At 50.4% G+C, this 21,805-nt stretch overlaps 1 protein-coding gene across 1 annotated transcript in view; it reads left to right on the top strand.

Moving 5' to 3' along the window:
• Positions 1-11,083: 11,083 nt before the first annotated feature.
• LOC119962486 (transforming growth factor beta-3 proprotein-like) overlaps positions 11,084-21,805 on the top strand; it is a 52,404-nt gene continuing 41,682 nt past the window's right edge. Inside the window, exon 1 of the mRNA XM_038790431.1 lies at positions 11,084-12,048. Coding sequence (XP_038646359.1) covers positions 11,703-12,048 — 346 coding nt within the window. The 5' untranslated portion in view covers positions 11,084-11,702. The remainder of the gene's footprint in view (positions 12,049-21,805) is intronic.

The raw sequence follows: 21,805 nt of genomic DNA, 5'->3' as shown, positions 1-21,805 counted from the left end.
TGGCAACCGCAACAACAACAACCTGACAGCCAAATACAGCACTGACCCTCCCGCTGACCCTCACACTGACCCTCACACTGACCCTCAGCACTGACCCTCACACTGACCCTCAGCACTGACCCTCAGCACTGACCCTCAGCACTGACCCTCAACACTGACCCTCACACTGACCCTCAGCACTGACCCTCACACTGACCCTCACACTGACCCTCACACTGACCCTCACACTGACCCTCACACTGACCCTCACACTGACCCTCAGCACTGACCCTCACACTGACCCTCAGCATTGACCCTCAGCACTGACCCTCAACACTGACCCTCAACACTGACCCTCACACTGACCCTCACACTGACCCTGACATAACCCTGACACTGACCCTGACACTGACCCTGACATAACCCTGACACTGACCCTCACACTGACCCTCACACTGACCCTCAGCACTGACCCTCACACTGACCCTCAGCACTAACCCTCACACTGACCCTCAGCACTGACCCTCACACTGACCCTCACACTAACCAACCACACTAACCCTCAGTACTGACCCTCTGACAATGCGGCACTCCCTCAGTACTGACCCTCTGACAGTGCGGCACTCCCTCAGTACTGACCCTCTGACAGTGCAGCACTCCCTCAGTACTGACCCTCTGACAGTGCAGCACTCCCTCAGTACTGACCCTCTGACAGTGCGGCACTCCCTCAGTACTGACCCTCTGACAGTGCAGCACTCCCTCAGTACTGACCCTCTGACAGCGCAGCACTCTCTCAGTACTGACCCTCTGACAGTGCAGCACTCCCTCAGTACTGACACTCTGACAGTGCAGCACTCCCTCAGTACTGACCCTCTGACAGTGCGGCACTCCCTCAGTACTGACCCTCTGACAGTGCGGCACTCCCTCAGTACTGACCCTCTGACAGTGCGGCACTCTCTCAGTACTGACCCTCTGACAGTGCGGCACTCCCTCAGTACTGACCCTCTGACAGTGCGACACACCCTCAGTACTGACCCTCTGACAGTGCGGCACTCCCTCAGTACTGACCCTCTGACATGCAGCATCCCCTCAGTACTGACCCTCTGACAGTGCAGCACTCCCTCAGTACTGACCCTCTGACAGTGCAGCACTCACTCAGTACTGACCCTCTGACATGCAGCATCCCCTCAGTACTGACCCTCTGACAGTGCAGCACTCCCTCAGTACTGACCCTCTGACAGTGCGGCACTCTCTCAGTACTGACCCTCTGACAGTGCAGCACTCCCTCAGTACTGACCCTCTGACAGTGAGGCACTCCCTCTGTACTGACCCTCTGACAGTGCAGCACTCTCTCAGTACTGACCCTCTGACAGTGAGGCACTCCCTCAGTACTGACCCTCTGACAGTGCAGCGCTGCCTCAGTACTGACCTTTTGACAGTGCAGCGCTCCCTCAGTACTGACCCTCTGACAGTGCGGCACTCCCTCAGTACTGACCCTCTGACAGTGCGGCATTCACTCATTACTGACCCTCTGAGAGTGCAGCACTCCCTCAGTATTGACCCTCTGACAGTGCAGCGCTCCCTCAGTACTGACCCTCCGACAGTGCAGCACTCCCTCAGTACTGACCCTCCGACAGTGCCGCACTCCCTCAGTACTGACCCTCTGACAGTGCAGCACTCCCTCAGTACTTACCCTCTGACAGTGCGGCACTCCCTCAGTACTGACCCTCTGACAGTGCAGCACTCCCTCAGTACTGACCCTCTGACAGTGCAGCACTCCCTCAGTACTGACCCTCTTACAGTGCAGCACTCCCTCAGTACTGACCCTCTGACAGTGCGGGGCTCCCTCAGTACTGACTCTCTGACAGTGCGGCACTCCCTCAGTACTGACCCTCTGACAGTGCGGGGCTCCCTCAGTACTGACTCTCTGACAGTGCAGCACTCCCTCAGTACTGACTCTCTGACAGTGCGGCACTCCCTCAGTACTGACCCTCTGACAGTGCAGCACTCCCTCAGTACTGACCCTCTGACAGTGCAGCACTCCCTCAGTACTGACCCTCTGACAGTGCAGCACTCCCTCCACTCTGTATTGGGATTGTCACCCTGGACATTGTGCTTCAATCTGGTGTTGTGCATGAACCTATAACCTGCAGGTGAGGAGCTTCCTGGTGATCCAGTCTAATGCCTGGAAAATTGACCGATGCACCTTTGGACATGAATGGATTGATTCTGATCTCTACACACCCTCTGTGGCACAATTCCCGAGCAGGTAAAATGATGCTGCCCTGTGTTGAAAAAGTATTAAGGATAGTTTTCGCTCAAAAGATGAATCATATAAAGGTACTGGAAAAAGTACCAAGTCCAATGATCGGGTTTATAATTCAGCAAAAGAGGACCAAGAGATTGATTAAGATGGAAAAATTATGAGACTAATGTTGCAAGGATGATGAAAGCAGTCTGTAAAAACCTGGTTCAGTGTATTTTTATACACGTCCTACTTGTCCAAAACAGGAGGCTTTTTAAAGAGAACGAGGAAATGACAGAGCAATTCTTCAACTACCTTAGTTCTGCCTTCACAGAGGAAAGCACAAATATCATCCCAGATATACCAGGGAGTCCAGCTCTAATGAGAAGGCGGAATCAATGGGAATTGGTAATAGTAAAAAAAATATTCCTGGAGAAATGTTTGGATTGAAAACCAATAAGTCTCCAGGATTAATCATCTACGCCTCAGGGTATTAAAGAGGTGCCATGTTAATCGTTTTGGTCATCATTTTCCAAAGTTCTGTAGAGTCTGGAACTATCCCAGGGAGATTAGAAGGGGGAAAATGTAACCCTGCTATTTAAAAATGGAAGCTAAGAGATAACAGAAAATTACAGACCATGTAGCCTAACAACAGGAGAAGGAAAATCATAGAATCATAGAATTTACAGTGCAGAAGGAGGCCATTCAGCCCATCGAGTCTGCACCGTCCTTCGAAAAAGCACCTGACTGAAGCCCACACCTCCACCCTATCACCGTTACCCAGTAACCCCGACCAACCTTTTTGGACACTAAGGGCAAGTTAGCACAGCCAATCCACCTAACCTGCACATCTTTGGACTGTGGGAGGAAACTGGAGCACCCAGAGGAAACCCACACAGACACGGGAAGAACGTGCAGACTCCTCACAGACAGTGACCCAAGCCAGGAATCGAACCTGGAACCCTAGAGCTGTGAAGCAACAGTGCTAATCACTGTGCTACCGTGCCCCCCAAGAAAATGCTTGAGTCTATTATAAAGGATGTGATAACAGGACACTGAGGAAATATCAATGGGATTAGTCAAGGTCAACATGGATTTATGAAAGAGAAATCATGCTATTGGATCGCACGGTGGGTTAGCACTGCTGCCTCATGGCGGTGAGGTCCCAGGTTCGATCCTGGCCGCGGGTCACTGTCCGTGTGGAGTTTGCACATTCTCCCCATGTCTGCGTGGGTCTCACCCCCACAACAGAAAGATGTGCAGGGTGGGTACATTGGCAACGCTAAATTGCCCCTTAACTGGAAAAAAGAATTGGGTACTCGAAATATATATTTTTTAAAAGACCAACCCACTGGAGTTTTTTGAGCATGTACCTAGCAGAATAGATAAGGGCGAACCAGTGAAGGTGGTGTATTTGGATTTTCAGAATGTTTTTCATAAAGTACAAAATTAAAGCGCATGAGATTGGGGGCAATATATTGGCATAGATTGAGAATTGTTAACAGACTGGAAACAGAGAGTCGGAATAAATGGGTCTTTTTCGAAGATGCAGGCAGTGACTAGTGACTATTCATAATAAATATTAATGATTTGAATGAAGGAACCAAATGTAATATTTGTAAATATTCTGCCAGATGCTGCCAGACCTGAGGTTTTCCAGCATTTTCTCTTTGGTAATATTTCCAAAGTTGCTGATGACACAAAACCAGGTGGGTCTGTGATAATGAGGAGGATGCTAAGAGGTTAGAAAGCTATTTATTAGGTGAGTGAGCAAATACATGTCAGATACAGTTTAACATGGATAAATGTGAAACTAGCCACTTCAGATGGAGAAATGGTGATAGATTGGGAAATATTGCTGTACAAAGGGATCTGGGTGTCCTTGGTCAGCAGTCAATGAAAGTGGACAGGTAGATGCAGCAAGCGATTAGCAAGATCAATGGTCTGTTGGGGCCTTCAATGCAAGAGGATTGGCATGCAGAAGTCAAGATATATTTCTGCAGTTATACAGGGCCTTCGGAAAACCACATCTGGAGAATTGTGTTCAGTTTGGGTCACTGCCTGAGAAAGGATAAACTTCCCACAGAGGGAAAGCACCAAATCAGACTGATTCCTGGGATCACAGGATTATCTCAGGAGGAAAGATTGGGCCGATTTATTGAAAATTATAAAATTTGACAGGGCTTGGCAGACTGGATGCAGGGGTGTTGGTCCCTCTGTCTCGGGGGGGGGGGTGTATAGAAAAAGGGGTCACAGTGTCAGAATATGGGGAAGACCATCTCGTACTGAGATGAGGACAAACATCTTCACTCAGAGGGCGGAGGGTGGGGGGGGGGGGGGGGGGGGGGGGTCGGGGGTGGGGGGGCTGAACCGGTGGAATTCTCGACCACAGAAGGTTGTGAGAAGAATATACCATTCTGGTCTCCAAAGATGTCAAGGGGTTTGGGGGGAGGGCGGGAAGGTGGAGTTGAGATTATCCAATGGTGGAACAGGCTCGAAGGGCCGGATAGTCTCCTCCTGCTCCTGTTTTCTATGTTTCTATAGGCTGTGGATAATCCCTCTGACGACAGGTAATTTCAATCCCAGATTGAAAGCGGGGTCTAATTGTTGGAGTCAGGCTACTATTCCCGGATTTCCTTGTGTTTCCACCTGAGGGCAGCATCTACCTTTCTGCTGCTGGTGGCTCAGTCAGTGCTCCTGGACACTGATCCGGGATTGGTCAGTCTGTCTGGACACTGATCCGGGATTGGTCAGTCTGTCTGGACACTGACCTCGGATTGGTCAGTGCTCCTGGACACTGATCTGGGATTGGTCAGTCTGTCTGGACACTGACCCCGGATTGGTCAGTCTGTCTGGACACAGATCCCGGATTGGTCAGTGTGTCAGGACACTGATCCGGGATTGGTCAGTCTGTCTGGACACTGATCCGGGATTGGTCAGTCTGTCTGGACACTGACCTCGGATTGGTCAGTCTGTCTGGACACAGATCCCGGATTGGTCAGTGTGTCAGGACACTGAACCGGGATTGGTCAGCGTGTCTGGACACTGATCCCGGATTGGTCAGTCTGTCTGGACACTGATCCCAGATTGGTCAGTCTGTCTGGACACTGACCTCGGATTGGTCAGTCTGTCTGGACACAGATCCCGGATTGGTCAGTGTGTCTGGACACTGGTCCAGGATTGGTCAGTGTGTCTGGACACTGGTCCAGGATTGGTCAGTCTGTCTGGACACTGGTCCAGGATTGGTCAGTCTGTCTGGACACTGGTCCGGGATTGGTCAGTCTGTCTGGACACTGACCTCGGATTGGTCAGTGCTCCTGGACACAGATCCCGGATTGGTCAGTGTGTCTGGACACTGATCCCAGATTGGTCAGTCTGTCTGGACACTGGTCCGGGATTGGTCAGTCTGTCTGGACACTGGTCCGGGATTGGTCAGTGTGTCTGGACACTGATCCCGGATTGGTCAGCGTTTCTGGACACTGATCCCGAATTGGTCAGTCTGTCTGGACACTGATCCCGGATTGGTCAGTGTGTCTGGACACTGATCCGGGATTGGTCAGTGTGTCTGGACACTGATCCGGGATTGGTCAGTCTGTCTGGACACTGATCCGGGATTGGTCAGTGTGTCAGGACACTGATCCCGAATTGGTCAGCGTTTCTGGAAGTGGATAATCACCGCCCGCGGTGCTTCATTTAGCCGTGGCTTTTGCCGGAGCTCTGTCCAATTCTGGTTGGGGGGGGGGGGGGGGACCTCAGCCCCGCCCACCAACCGAGAAAACATCTCTTCAAAGTACCGGTCGGCTTCGATCAGTCCATTCCCTCCAACAGCCCCACCAACCTGAGGTTTAACCACCTTGACCTGTTCTCTAGAGCCTCCACCTTCAGCATCAGGCCTTTGTTGCTATCCACCACCATCACAACCTCAGCCTCCAATGAGGCAAGCCAATCCTCGGGCTGTGACAGGGCCTCTTCCACCCCTATCAAAGTCTCACCCTGCATTTCAACCTCGTTCGAGATCTTCGCCAAGACTCCTGAGCTGGGCTCAGTGCCTCCTCGACAGTGACCCTGAGGGATTCTCGTATGTCCTTGCCCTGATGCTCAAATTGCCAATCCTTTTGCTTGCTCAATTTCTTCAGCTCCTGCGCCATCACTTCAGCCAAAATGTCGAAACTAATAGACATGGTAAGAAGTCTGACAACACCAGGTTAAAGTCCAACAGGTTTGTTTCAAACACGAGCTTTCGGAGCACTGCTCCTTCCTCAGGTGAATGGAGAGGTCACCTGAGGAAGGAGCTGCGCTCCGAAAGCTTGTGTTTGAAACAAACCTGTTAGACTTTAACCTGGTGTTGTACGACTTCTTACTGTGCTCACCCCAGTCCGACGCCGGCATCTCCACATAATAGACATGGTGGTCACCTTCCCCCCTTCTCCTTCCTGCAGCAGGCTACCCTCCTGAGCTGCCGTTGAGTTGGGCTTCTTTGTCGGCAGTTTCGACATGACCCCGTCCAGTAACAGTACCCGAAGCCCACAGCAGGCGTGTGGTCATCAAACTCCCCCCTCCAAAAATAACGGGTAAATGGATCAAAATTAAAGACCCAGCCAGGAGCCACTTTACATGCCTCTCGATCTTACAGAACGTCACCGGGAGTACCCTGGAATCTATTATTACGGAGTTTATACCAGGGCACTTGGAAAATCTCAGTGCAATCCGAGAGAGACAACATGGTTTTGTGGAAGGAAAATAGTGTTTGACTAATTTATTTGAGTTATTTGAGGAAGAAAAAACAACATGAATCAAGAGGAATCTGTGGATGTACTGTATGTAGATTTCTAGAAGGCATTTGGCAAGGTGCTACATCAAAAGTTACTGCACAACATAGTGGTGTTAGAGGGTAACATATCAGCACGGATAGAGATTGCTGGCTTATAGAAAACAGTGAGTAGTGACAAATAGGTCATCTTCAGATTGGCAAGATGTAGCAATTGGAGTGGCACAGGGGTCGATGCTGCGCCTCAACTATTTACAATCTATATTGATGACTTGGATGAAGGGTCAAATTTAAGTTTGCTAAATTTGCTGATGACACAAAGATAGGTCGGAAAGTATGTTGTGAAGAGAACATAAGGGGCCGGATTCTCCATAGCCCGATGCTGAAATCATGATTGCCGATCGGGCAGGGAATGGCTTGCGACGGTGGAATCGGGGCTGGCGCTGGTTTGACGCCGGTCTGCTATGCTCCGCCCCTCCTAATCGGCATCATCGGAACGCGCGCCACACGCCTTTGCAACGCCGTTGGCGCATCATTGGCCGGCCTACCCACAATTCGCCGCCCCCCAATGGGCTGAGTTCCCGATGGCACGGACCACATGTGGTTGGGAACCCAGCGTGCCGGCTGCGGACACTGTCCAGCCCCACTACACTCTTCCGGGATCTATGCCACTGGCCGAGGGGGCTTCTGCCAGGGCTGGGGGGACTGGTAGGATGTGGCCAGGGAGTGGGCTGTGAGGTCACAGTTGGCGGGTTAGAGTTTGGACATGGCCAGCGCCATGTTTTCCGGTGTGACCGGTACAGCTGCCACTCCTGCGCATGCGCGGGCCGGGACCCGGCGATTCTCCGGCCAGTTTCCGCACGATCCGCAGGTGTTTCACTTGGCGCTAGTGCTAGCCCCTCACCAGTGCCGGAATCAGTGAGGGGTTCACGCCCACTTTCCTGTCATGAATCAGCCGTTGATTCTCTGTTTGAGCCGGCACTTAGCCGCAGGAAGGGAGAATCCAGCTTAAGGAGTCTGCAAAGGAACATTGGCAAAACATTTGGCAGATGGAGTATATGTGGGAAAATGTGAACTTGTCGACTTTGGCAAGAATAGAAAATAGACAGCGAATAGAGGCAGCACGGTGGCGCAGTGGTTAGCACTGCTGTCTCACGGCGCTGAGTTCCCAGGTTCGATCCCGGCCCCGGGTCACTGTCCGTGTGGAGTTTGCACATTCTCCCCGTGTCTGCCTGGGTTTCACCCCCACAACCCAAAGATGTGCAGGGTAGGCGGATTGGCCACGCTAAATTGCCCCTTAATTGGAAAAAATGAATTGGGTTCTCTAAATTTATAAAACAAAAAGAAAAGCAGCGAATGATTGAAATGGAGAGAGATTGCAGAACTCTGAGGTACAGAGGGATCTGGTTGTCCGGGTACATGAATCACCAAAGGTTAGTTTGCAGCTACAGCAAGTGATTAGGAAGGCAGATGGAATTCTGTCATTTATTGCAAAGGGAATGGAATGTAAAGGGAGGGATGGTTTGCTGAGTGGTCACAGGCCACACCTGCTGTGTACGGTTTTGTTCTCCTTATTTAAGAAAGATGCATTGTAAGCAGGTCAGAGAAGGTTCATGACTGATTGCTGGGATGAGCAGAGGATAGGTAGGTCGGCCTGAATCCCTTGGAGTTTAGAAGAATGAGAGGTTATTTATTTGTTGGGATGTAGGTGTCTCTGGCTGGGCCAGCATTTGTTGCCCATCCCTAATTGCCCCTGAACTGCGTGGCTTACCGGGCATTTCAGTGGGGGGCAGTTAACAGTCAACCACATTGCTGTGGGTCTGGAGTCACATGTAGGCCAGACCGGGTAAGGCCGGCAGATTTCCTTCCCTAAAGGACATGAGTGACCCAGATGGGTTTTTGCAACAAATCAGGAATGGGTTCATGGTCATGCTCCGAGCCTCCAAAAGAGTAACCTACCTAGACCCACTCCCTGGCCTTTCCCCATAACCCCGCACATTGATCACGGCCAATCCTCCTAACCTGCACATCTTTGGACTGTGGGAGGAAACCGGAGCACCCGGAGGAAACCCACGCACACAGGGGGAGAACGTGCAGACTCCACACAGTCAGTGACCTGAGGCCGGAATTGAACCCAGGTCCCTGGCGCTGTGTGGCAGCAGTGCTAACCCTTGGAGGTTGGAGTTGAAGCCACAATCAGATCAGTCATAATAAAAGCAAAATACTACAGATCCTGGAAACGTGAAATAAAACCAGAAAATGCTGTAAAAACCCGGTAGGTCTGACAGTGTCTGGAGAGAAAAACAGAGTTAATGTTTCAATCTGTATGATCAATCAGCCATGATCTTATTGGACGGTGGAGTAAACTCGAGGGGCTCATGGGTCTATCCCTGCTCCAAATTCATATCTCTGTATGTTCAAAATTCCTCTCCCTATTTTTCCCATTTTTCTGTCTCCTTAAATGTCTCTCTGGTTTAGCACTGGGCTAAATCACTGGCTTTGAAAGCAGACCAAGGCAGGCCAGCAGCACGGTTCAATTCCTGTACCAGCCTCCCTGAACAGGCGCCGGAATGTGGTGACTAGGGGCTTTTCACAGTAACTTCATTTGAAGCCTACTTGTGACAATAAGTGATTTTCATTCCATTTCTCCGGTTAGCTCTCATTACATCTGAACCTAAATGTAAATTAAATGGATTTCATTTGGAAAAGTGAAATAAAATTAAAAATATGGCTGGGTTCAGTGGAGTATTGTGAAGACCTCTGGCAGAGAAAGAGGTCAGGGAGAGAGGGACACCCTGTCAGAAACTTTCAAAATATCTCAGAAAGCTGGAAGTGGGGGCAGCTGCAGATGTATTTGGAGGCAGGGGATTGAATGTGGAAGGTGGATCAAGGGGCATTCTGTCCTGATTCTGGGAGGGGGGAGGGATCAGGGGGGTAAATTGTTGCACCTCCTCTTGTGTGTTTGTGTCTGTGAATGTCAGTGTGGGTTCAGTGTGCTGCCGGCTCTCTGTCTCTCTCCTCCAACCCCCCCTCCCTCTCTGTCTAAACCATTCTGTTACCAGATGACGCTGAGAGTAGGGATCCAACCCTCCCTGAACGTCACTGAGCCGGGATATAAAAACCACAGGAGTGAGGCTGTGAGGGAGAGTGCAGAGAGTGAGGGGGAGCCGGGAGCAGGGAGGGTGCAGCACACACCCAGGAGCTCTGTACTGTTTGCTTTAAAACAACTGGAATCTCCGGAGGAAAGGCGAACCAGGACGAAGCGGCGCGTCAACATCCAGAAAGTTTTTGCAACAAAAACAAAAGTTTGGACGGAGTTTGGCGGCGGTGCAGACGGAGGGGAATCAGCCTGTTTCAGCACCCTGAAGGTGGTGGGGGTCAGTGTCTGCAGCACCCTGAAGGTGGTGGGGGTCAGTGTCTGCAGCACCCTGAAGGTGGTGGGGGTCAGTGTCTGCAGCACCCTGAAGGCGGGGGGGTCAGTGTCTGCAGCACCCTGAAGGCGGGGGGGTCAGTGTGTCCAGCACCCTGAAGGTGGTGGGGTCAGTGTCTGCAGCACCCTGAAGGCGGGGGGGTCAGTGTGTCCAGCACCCTGAAGGTGGTGGGGTCAGTGTCTGCAGCACCCTGAAGGCGGGGGGGTCAGTGTGTCCAGGACCCTGAAGGCGGGGGGGGGGGGGGGGGGGGGTCAGTGTGTCCAGGACCCTGAAGGCGGGGGGTCAGTGTCTGCAGCACCCTGAAGGTGGTGGGGTCAGTGTCTGCAGCACCCTGAAGGTGGGAGGGTCAGTGTGTCCAGGACCCTGAAGGTGGGAGGGTCAGTGTGTCCAGGACCCTGAAGGTGGGAGGGTCAGTGTGTCCAGGACCCTGAAGGTGGTGGGGTCAGTGTCTGCAGCACCCTGAAGGTGGGAGGGTCAGTGTGTCCAGGACCCTGAAGGCGGGGGGTCAGTGTCTGCAGCACCCTGAAGGTGGTGGGGTCAGTGTCTGCAGCACCCTGAAGGTGGGAGGGTCAGTGTGTCCAGGACCCTGAAGGTGGGAGGGTCAGTGTGTCCAGGACCCTGAAGGTGGGAGGGTCAGTGTGTCCAGGACCCTGAAGGTGGGGGGGGGGGTCAGTGTATCCAGGACCCTGAAGGCGGGGGGTCAGTGTGTCCAGGACCCGGAAGGTGGGGTCAGTGTGTCCAGGACCCTGAAGACGGGAGGGTCAGTGTGTCCAGGACCCGGAAGGTGGGGTCAGTGTGTCCAGGACCCTGAAGGTGGGGTCAGTGTGTCCAGGACCCTGAAGGCGGGGGGTCAGTGTCTGCAGCACCCTGAAGGTGGGGTCAGTGTCTGCAGCACCCTGAAGGCCGGGTCAGTGTGTCCAGGACCCTGAAGGTGGGGTCAGTGTGTCCAGGACCCTGAAGGCCGGGTCAGTGTGTCCAGGACCCTGAAGGTGGGGTCAGTGTGTCCAGGACCCTGAAGGCCGGGTCAGTGTGTCCAGGACCCTGAAGGTGGGGTCAGTGTGTCCAGGACCCTGAAGGCGGGGGGTCAGTGTCTGCAGCACCCTGAAGGCCGGGTCAGTGTGTCCAGGACCCTGAAGGTGGGGTCAGTGTCTGCAGCACCCTGAAGGCCGGGTCAGTGTGTCCAGGACCCTGAAGGCGGGGGGTCAGTGTCTGCAGCACCCTGAAGGCCGGGTCAGTGTGTCCAGGACCCTCAGCATTGGGAAGTGTGTTTTTTGGGACGATGTATGTCCAGAGGCTGCTCCTTGTCCTCACTGCCCTGGATATCGTGGCTGTAACCCGGGCATTGTCCACCTGCACCACCCTGGATACGGAGCACATCAAGAGGAAACGAGTGGAAGCTATCAGGGGTCAGATTCTGAGCAAACTGCGGCTGACCAGCCCCCCGGAGGAAGGCAGTCCAGCTGAGGTACCAGCCCAGGTCCTGGCCATGTACAACAGCAGCCGCCAGTTACTGCAGGAACTGGGCAGAGAGAGGGAGCAAGGCTGTGTCACCCACAACACGGAGCTCGAGTACTATGCCAAGGAGGTGTACAAATTTGATATGATGCAGGGCACGTCCGTGGACAGTAAGTGTGACCCACACGGAGGGAAACATCCTCCACACTAAAGTAATCAACATATTCGGGGGCAAAGTGAGTGAGCAGTGACAAACCCACCTCATCACACTCCCAACACAGGAGGGGGGCCGGACCACCCCTCCCCCTCACCCCCCACCCCCCACTCCCAACACAGGAGGGTGGCCGGACCACCCCCCACTCCCAACACAGGAGGGGGGGCCGGACCACCCCCCCCACTCCCAACACAGGAGGGGGGGCCGGACTCACCCCCCACCCCCCACTCCCAACACAGGAAGGGGGGCCGGATCACCTCCCCACTCCCAACACAGGAGGGGGGCCGGACCACCCCCCTCACCCCCCACTCCCAACACAGGAGGGGGGGGCTGGACACCCCCCCCACTCCCAACACAGGAGGGGGGGCCGGACCACCCCCCCACTCCCAACACAGGAGGGGGGGCCGGACCACCCCCCCACTCCCAACACAGGAGGGGGGCAAGCCGGTCCCCACCCCAGCACCCCACTCCCAACACAGGAGGGGGGCAAGCCGGTCCCCACCCCAGCCCCCCACTCCCAACACAGGAGGGGGGGGGCAAGACCCCCCCCACTCCCAACACAGGAGGGGGGCGAGCCAGTCCACACCCCAGACCCCCACTCCCAACACAGGAGGGGGCGAGCCGGTCCACACCCCAGACCCCCACTCCCAATACAGGAGGGGGGGGCAAGAACTCCCCCCCCCCCCCCACTCCCAACACAGGAGGGGGGGGGGGGCGAGCCGGTCCACACCCCAGCCCCCCACTCCCAACACAGGAGGGGAGGGGGCAAGACCCCCCCATTCCCAATACAGGAGGGGGGCGAGCCAGTTCCCCCCCCCCCCCACTCCCAACACAAGAGGGGGGGCAGACCCCCCCCCACTCCCAATACAGGAGGGGGTGAGCCGGTCCTCGCCCCAGCCTCCCACTCCCAACACAGGATGGGGGGTGGGCTGGTTCCCCCCCACCCACACACACACAAGAATGACAGCAGGAAAATAATGTGCGTTTCTATAGTGCCTTTCACCAGCTCAAGATGTCCCATAATGCTTCTCAATCAATGAAATGTCTTTAAATGTACCCAATGTTGTAAAACAGAAAATGTAGAATCAAAATTAAGCACAGCAGGATCGCACAAATAGCATTCTGATAATGACCAGATGCTGGTTGAAGGTAAAATGTTGAAGGACAGGTACAGAACAGAGTAGACAGAGAGTAAAGATCCCTCTACACTGTCCCCATCAAACACTCCCAGGACAGGTACAGCACGGGGTTAGATACAGAGTAAAGCTCCCTCTACACTGTCCCCATCAAACACTCCCAGGACAGGTACAGCACGGGGTTAGATACAGAGTAAAGATCCCTCTACACTGTCCCCATCAAACACTCCCAGGACAGGTACAGCACGGGGTTAGATACAGAGTAAAGCTCCCTCTACACTGTCCCCATCAAACACTCCCAGGACAGGTACAGCACGGGGTTAGATACAGAGTAAAGCTCCCTCTACACTGTCCCCATCAAACACTCCCAGGACAGGTACAGCACAGGGTTAGATGCAGAGTAAAGCTCCCTCTACACTGTCCCCATCAAACACTCCCAGGACAGGTACAGCACGGGGTTAGATACAGAGTAAAGCTCCCTCTACACCGCCCCCATCAAACACTCCCAGGACAGGAACAGCATGGGGTTAGATACAGAGTAAAGCTCCCTCTACACTGTCCCCATCAAACACTCCCAGGACAGATACAGCACGGGGTTAGATACAGAGTAAAGCTCCCTCTACACTGTCCCCATCAAACACTCCCAGGACAGGTACAGCACGGGGTTAGGTACAGAGTAAAGCTCCCTCTACACTGTCCCCATCAAACACTCCCAGGACAGATACAGCACGGGGTTAGATACAGAGTAAAGCTCCCTCTACACTGTCCCCATCAAACACTCCCAGGACAGGTACAGCACGGGGTTAGGTACAGAGTAAAGCTCCCTCTACACTGTCCCCATCAAACACTCCCAGGACAGATACAGCATGGGTAAATATAGGAGATGTGAGGGAAAAACTTTTTTCCCCCAAACATAGTGGGAGTTTGGACGCCGCTGTCTGAAAGGGCCTTTTCTGTGCTGTATGTCTCTCTGACTCTAAACTGTCCCCACTCTTTTCTCATTAGAATGGAGAAGGATGAGGGGCGAATTGATAGAGGTTAAGATGGTCAGGGGAATAGATAGAGCAGACAGTTAGAGACTTTTTCCCCGGGTGGAACACACCATTACAAGGGGACATAAATTTAAGGTGAATGGTGGAAGATATAGAGGGGATGTCAGAGGTAGGTTCTTTACCCAGAGAGTAGTGGGGGCATGGAATGCACTGCCTGTGGAAGTAGTTGAGTCGGAAACATTAGGGACCTTCAAGCGGCTGTTGGATAGGTACATGGGTTACGGTAGAATGATGGGGTGTAGATTAATTTGTTCTTAATCTAGGACAAAAGTTCGGCACAACATCGTGGGCCGAAGGGCCTGTTCTGTGCTGTATTTTGCTATGTTCTATAATGTAAAATGTGTGCTCTCTGTGAGAATCCTGCATTTCAGTCCATGTTGGGCCTTCTCGTGTCTTTTGCCTGAAGATCTGCCCATTAAATGTAATCTTTTATTAATTGTGCATAGTGTGAGACTGAATTCCAAGTGTGAGAAGCTTGTAATCAGCGCTCCCCTCCGCAAGAGTTCCTCTTACCCTTGGACAGATTGAATGTTAACCCTAAACCCAGCCGCCAGCCCATACAGACTGAGTGTAATCTTTCCGCTAGCTGTCACCCTGTGCGTGTTTTAACATTGAGGCCCCTACGCACCAGGATCTGGGTTCGGAAGCCTTGCACAGGGCCAGCAGAGGGAGCACATTGTCAAGTCACCAGAGTAGATGTGGTGTGAATCAGGCTGGCCATTTCTGGGTTTAGCTGCTTCGTCCTATTGATAAACCATTGTGTAGCTTTTCTCCTGCCCAGCTTGGGCTGATCGAAGGACGAGAATAACCTGCTCACTGGTTCGGGGCATGAGAATCTGGATGTGAGAGTCTACACGTGGACACAGGGACATGCCCTCTACACACTGGCACTAGGTACCCCCCTACACAGCCCATCAAACACTCAAGGGCAGTGACAGAATTCACAGCAATCTCTCCGGTTGCCAACTGAATACTCTGTTGATTTCTTGGCAATCGTTTTCTCACAGGTTCCCTATTTTGCTTCACCCCTGACCTGCCTGCTCCTGACTCCAGTCTCGCTTCCCATTTTCAGGGAGTGGGGTTGAGGAATGTTCAGTGTCAGTCACATCCTGAGAGCAAACATCTATGTGGACTCCTCCAGCCCGGGTGCCTGGTGTAATGGAAGTTTAAGTATCCTGGCTCAGTGGGCACAGGGAATGGTCTCATGGGCCATTAATTTGGAGAGAACCTGTTAAAGTGTATGCCGAAGCAATGTCCGGTTTTTTAGGTCAGTTTTGTATCTTCACAGGATTGAGGAAGAGTGTCTCCATTACAGTCCCTGGGATGAGTTACGCCCTGAGCTCAGCTCTGTCTTTGGGCTAGAATTCTCCAACATGAGATTTCTTGTGCTAACTCAGGTGGAGCTGATTCAGGAAGCTCTCGCTGAAATATTAGTCCGTGTTTGTAAGCATGTGTTGTACAGCACCTTCTTGTTAATACCAGTCAATCTTTTGCAGCATTGCCCTCCGTCTAGGGCGAGTGTGGTCCTCAAATGAAGTGCAGTTAGAACATACAAGCACAGGAATTGGGAGCAGGAGGAAGCCATTCAGCCCCTCGAACCTGCTCTGCCATTCAATAATCAATGATCCTATCGTAACCTCAACCCCACATTCTAAATACCCCCTGTCCCTGAGGGGACACAGGATCATTAGATCAGAGGTGCTGACATCATTCAATCCCCACAAGTCTTAAATTCTGTTCAGAATGATTGTATTTCCATTATGAACCCCTCTCTATCTTGGTTGTGGATGATGCCTCCGTAAACTGACAAGATGTAATTACACCCTGCCACAAGTGGTGGCGCTGAAGCACCTGCATTGGGGGAGGAGTTACAGCGTGACATGTTGATATGGGAATTTCCATCAGACATGTTGACATAGGAATTGTAAGAGAAAAGATTGATGGGAAGTGTTCATACTTTTAAGGTTTATGTACAGGGCTTCAAGGAAAAAGTGGGGGGGGGGAGGGGGGGTCACAGTTAATTGCTTCTTCAGATAGCCACTACAGAAATGATGGGCTGAAGGGCCTCCTTCGTTGTAACCAATCTATGATTCTATAGCTTTCGTAAGGTGCAGTGTCTAGATCTGCTCACAGTAACTTCCAGGTGTGGTCTACCCAGGGCTTTGTACAGATGAAGCATGACTTCTACCCGCTTGTAGGGGCTGGTTTAGCACTGTGGGCTAAACATAGAAGATAGAACATAACAGCGCAGTACAGGCCCTTCGGCCCTCGATGTTGCGCCGACCTGTGAAACCACTCTAAAGCCCATCTACACTATTCCCTTATCATCCAGATGTTTATCCAATGACCATTTAAATGCCCTTAATGTTGGCGAGCCCACTACTGTTGCAGGCAGGTCATTCCACGCCCTTACTACTCTCTGAGTAAAGAACCTACCTCTGACATCTGTCCTATATCTATCTCCCCTCAATTTAAAGCTATGTCCCCTCGTGCTAGACATCACCATCCGAGGAAAAAGGCTCTCACTGTTCACCCTATCTAATCCTCTGATCATCTTGTATGCCTCAATTAAGTCACCTTTTAACCTTCTCTCTAATGAAAACAGCCTCGAGTCCCTCGGCCTTCCCTCATAAGATCTCCCTTCATACCAGGCAACATCCTGTTAATTCTCCTCTGAACCCTTTCCAATGCTTCCACATCCTTCCTATAATGCGGCGACCAGAATTGCACGCAATACTCCAAATGCGGCTGCACCAGAGTTTTTTACAGCTGCAACATGACCTCATGGCTCCGAAACTCAATCCCTCTACCAATAAAAGCTAATACACCGTACGCCTTCTTAACAATCCTCTCAACCTGGGTGGCAACTTTCAGGGATCTATCTACATGGACACCGATATCATTCTGCTCATCCACACTACCAGGAATCTTACCATTAGCCCAGTACTCTGTCTTCCTGTTATTCCTATCAAAATGAATCGCCTCACACTTTTCTGCATTAAACTCCATTTGCCACCTCTCAGCCCAGCTCTGCAGCTTATCTATGTCCCTCTGTAACTTGTAACATCCTTCCGCACTGTCCACAACTCCACCGACTTTAGTGTCATCTACAAATTTACTCAACCATCCTTCTACGCCCTCCAGGTCATTTATAAAAATGACAAACAGCAGTGGCCCCAAAACAGATCCTTGTGGTACACCACTAGTAACTGGACACCAGTCAGAACATTTCCCATCAACCACCACCCTTTGTCTTCTTCCAGCTAGCCAATTTCTGATCCAAACTGCTAAGTCACCCTGAATCTCATGCCTCCGTATTTTCTGCCTACCGTGGGGAACCTTATCAAACGCTTTACTATACACCACATCAACTGCTTTACCCTCGTCCACCTGTTTGGTCACCTTCTCAAAGAACTCAATAAGGTTTGTGAGGCACGACCTACCCTTCACAAAACCGTTTTGACTATCTCTAATCAAATTATTCCTTTCCAGATGATTATACATCCTATCTCTTATAAACCTTTCCAAGACTTTGCCCACAACAGAAGTAAGGCTCACTGGTCTATAGTTACCGGGGTTATCTCTACTCCCCTTCTTGAACAAGGGGACAGCATTTGCTATCCTCCAGTCTTCTGGTACTATTCCTGTCGAAAATGACGACATCAAGATCAAAGCCAAAGGCTCAGCAATCTCCTCCCTAGCTTCCTAGAGAATCCTAGGATAAATCCCATCCGGCCCAGGGGACTTATCTATTTTCACACTTTCCAGAATTGCTAACACCTCCTCCTTATGAACCTCAAGCCCTTCTAGTCTAGTAGCCTGTATCTCAGTATTCTCCTTGACAACATTGTCTTTTTCCTGTGTGAATACTGACGGAAAATATTCATTTAGCACCTCTCCTATCTCCTCGGACTCCACACACAACTTCCCTCTACTGTCCTTGACTGGCCCTACTCTTACCCTAGTCATTCTTTTATTCTTGACATATCTATAGAAAGCTTTAGGGTTATCCTCGATCCTACCTGCCAAAGACTTCTCATGTCCTCGCTTGGCTCTTCTTAGCTCTCTCTTTAGAGCCTTCCTAGCTAACTTGTAACTCTCGAGCGCCCTAACTGAACCTTCAACGTTTCATCTTTACGTAAGCCTGCTTCTTCCTCTTGACAAGTGTTTCAACTACTTTAGTAAACCACGGTTCCCTCGCTCGACCACTTCCTCCCTGCCTGACAGGTACAGACTTATCAAGGACACACAGTAGCTGTTCCTTGAACAAGCTTCACATTTCCATTGTGCCCATCCCCTGCAGTTTTCCTCTCCATCCGCATCATAATTGCCTCTTCCATAGATATAACTCTTGCCCTGCGGTATATACCTATCCCTTTCCATCACTAAAGTAAACGTAATCGAACAGCTGGCATGTAATGCAGAACAATGCCAGCAGCGCGGGTTCAATTCCCGCACTGGCCTTCCCGAACAGGTGCTGGAATGTGGCGACTAGGGGCTTTTCACAGTAACTTCATTGTGACAATAAGCTAATATTATTATAGTATTCTGGTCCTCTTGCAATAAAGGCTTGCATTTCAGTCGTCTTTGTGACTATTGTTTGTACCTGTTTGTGACATTTTACTGATTTGTGTAGCTAAACCAGTCTCTTTGGATCTCCACAGCTGGTAGCTTCACATCATTTAGAAAATGCCCTGTTCTAATTGTTATAGGTCTGAAGCAGATACCATCACATTTGCCGACACTGAATTCCATTTTCTTTCCCTTGTCCTTTCATGGAATGTGGGTGTGGCCGGACCGACATTTGTTACCCGTCCCTAATTACCTTAAACTGAACTGAGTGATTTGCTAGATGATTTCAGAGGGGCATTTAAGAGTCAACCACATTGCTGTGGGTCTGGAGTCACCTGTAGGCCAGACAGGATGAGGACATTAGTGAACCAGATGAGAATTTATGACAAGCAATCATAAGCTCATGGTCAACATTACTGAGACTAGCTTTCAACTCCAGATTCGTAAACTTATTTTCAATTCCAATAGTTTTGAATTCATGTAAATTCATGTCCCCAGAACAATAGCCTGGGCGCCTGAAATACTAATCTATTGACATTACAATACCTGAAATACTAGTCTATTGACATTACAATACCTGAAATACTAGTCTATTGACATTACAGTACCTGAAATACTAATCTATTGACATTACAATACCTGAAATACTAGTCTATTGACATTACAGTACCTGAAATACTAATCTATTGACATTACAATACCTGAAATACTAATCTATTGACATTACAGTACCTGAAATACTAGTCTATTGACATTGCAGTACCTGAAATACTAATTTATTGACATTACAGTACCTGAAATACTAATCTATTGACATTGCAGTACCTGAAATACTAATCTATTGACATTACAATACCTGAAATACTAGTCTAATGACATTGCAGTACCTGAAATACTAATCTATTGACATTACAGTACCTGAAATACTAATCTATTGAAATTACAATACCTGAAATACTAATCTATTGAAATTACAGTACCTGAAATACTAGTCTATTGACATTACAATACCTGAAATACTAATCTATTGACATTACAGTACCTGAAATACTAGTCTATTGACATTACAGTACCTGAAATACTAGTCTATTGACATTACAGTACCTGAAATAATAATCTAATGACATTGCAGTACCTGAAATACTAGTCTATTGACATTACAGTACCTGAAATACTAATCTATTGACATTACAGTACCTGAAATACTAGTCGAATGACATTGCAGTACCTGAAATACTAGTCTATTGACATTACAGTACCTGAAATACTAGTCTATTGACATTGCAGTACCTGAAATACTAGTCTATTGACATTACAGTACCTGAAATACTAATCTATTGACATTACAATACCTGAAATGCTAGTCTATTGACATTACAATACCTGAAATACTAGTCTATTGACATTACAGTACCTGAAATACTAATCTATTGACATTACAGTACCTGAAATACTAATCTATTGACATTACAGTACCTGAAATACTAATCTATTGGATTGGATTTGTTTATTGTCACATGTACCGAGGTGCAGTGAAAAGTATTTTTCTGCAAGCAGATCATTCAGTACATGGGAAGAAAAGGGAATTAAACAAAATTCAAGAAAATACATAATAGGGCAACACAAGATATACAATGTAACTACATAAGCATTGGCATCGGATGAAGCATACAGGGTGTAGTGTTAATGAGGTCAGTCAATAAGAGGGTCGTTTAGGAGTCTGGTGACAGTGGGGAAGAAGCTGTTTTTGAGTCTGTTCGTGCGTGTTCTCAGACTTCTGTACCTCCTGCCCGATGGAAGAAGTTGGAAGAGTGAGTAAGCTGGGTGGGAGGGATCCTTGATTACGCTGCCCGCTTTCCCCCGGCAGCGGGAGGTGTAGATGGAGTCCATGGATGGGAGGCAGGTTCGTGTGATGGACTGGGCTGTGTTCACGACTCTCTGAAGTTCCTTGCAGTCCTGGGCCGAGCAGTTGCCATACCAGGCTGTGATGCAGCCCAATTAGGATGCTTTCTATGGTGCATCTGTAAAAGTTGGTAATATAGGCGCTGTTGTGCTTTCTTGGTGATAGCGTCGACGTGAGTGGACCAGGGCAGATTTTTGGTGATGTGCACCCCTAGGAATTTGAAACTGCTAACGATCTCCACCTCGGCCCCGTACCAGCTGTTTAGTTTTGCTGGCATTGAGGGAGAGATTGTTGGCGTTACACCACTCCACTAGGTTCTCTATCTCCCTCCTGTATTCGGACTCGTCGTTATTCGAGATCCGGTCCACTATGGTCGTATCGTCAGCAAACATGTAGATGGAGTTGGAACCAAGTTTTGCCACGCAGTCGTGTGTGTACAGGGAGTAGAGTAGGGGGCTAAGTACGCAGCCTTGCGGGGCCCCGGTATTGAAGACTATTGTGGAGGAGGTGTTGGTGTTCATTCTTACTGATTGTGGTCTGTTGGTCAGAAAATCGAGGATCCAGTTGCAGAGTGGAGAGCCAAGTCCTAGGTTTTGGAGCTTTGATATGAGCTTGGCTGGGATTATGGTGTTGAAGGCGGAGCTGTAGTCAATAAATAAGAGTCTGATCTAGGAATCCTTGTTTTCGAGATGCTCTAGGGATGAGTGTAGGGCCAGGGAAATGGTGTCTGATGTGGACCGGTTGCGACGGTATGCAAATTGAAGTGGGTCAAGGCGTTCCGGAAGTATGGAGGTGATGCGCTTCATGATCAGCCTCTCGAAGCACTTCATTACAACTGACGTCAGGGCCACCGGGGTGGTAGTCATTGAGGCACGTTGCCTGGTTCTTCTTTGGTACCGGTATGATGGTGGTCTTCTTGAAGCAGGTGGGGACCTCGGAGTGGAGTAGGGATAGGTTAAAGATGTCTGTGAATACCTCTGTCAGCTGGTCTGCGCAGGCTCTGAGTGCACGACCAGGGATCCCGTCCGGGCCCATCGGAAGCTGTGATTG

Source organism: Scyliorhinus canicula, chromosome 2 (assembly GCF_902713615.1).
Source record: "Scyliorhinus canicula chromosome 2, sScyCan1.1, whole genome shotgun sequence".
NCBI lineage: Eukaryota > Metazoa > Chordata > Chondrichthyes > Carcharhiniformes > Scyliorhinidae > Scyliorhinus > Scyliorhinus canicula.
The sequence above is the reverse complement of the archived record's forward strand: the minus strand, read 5'-3'. Positions and strand labels throughout refer to the sequence as shown.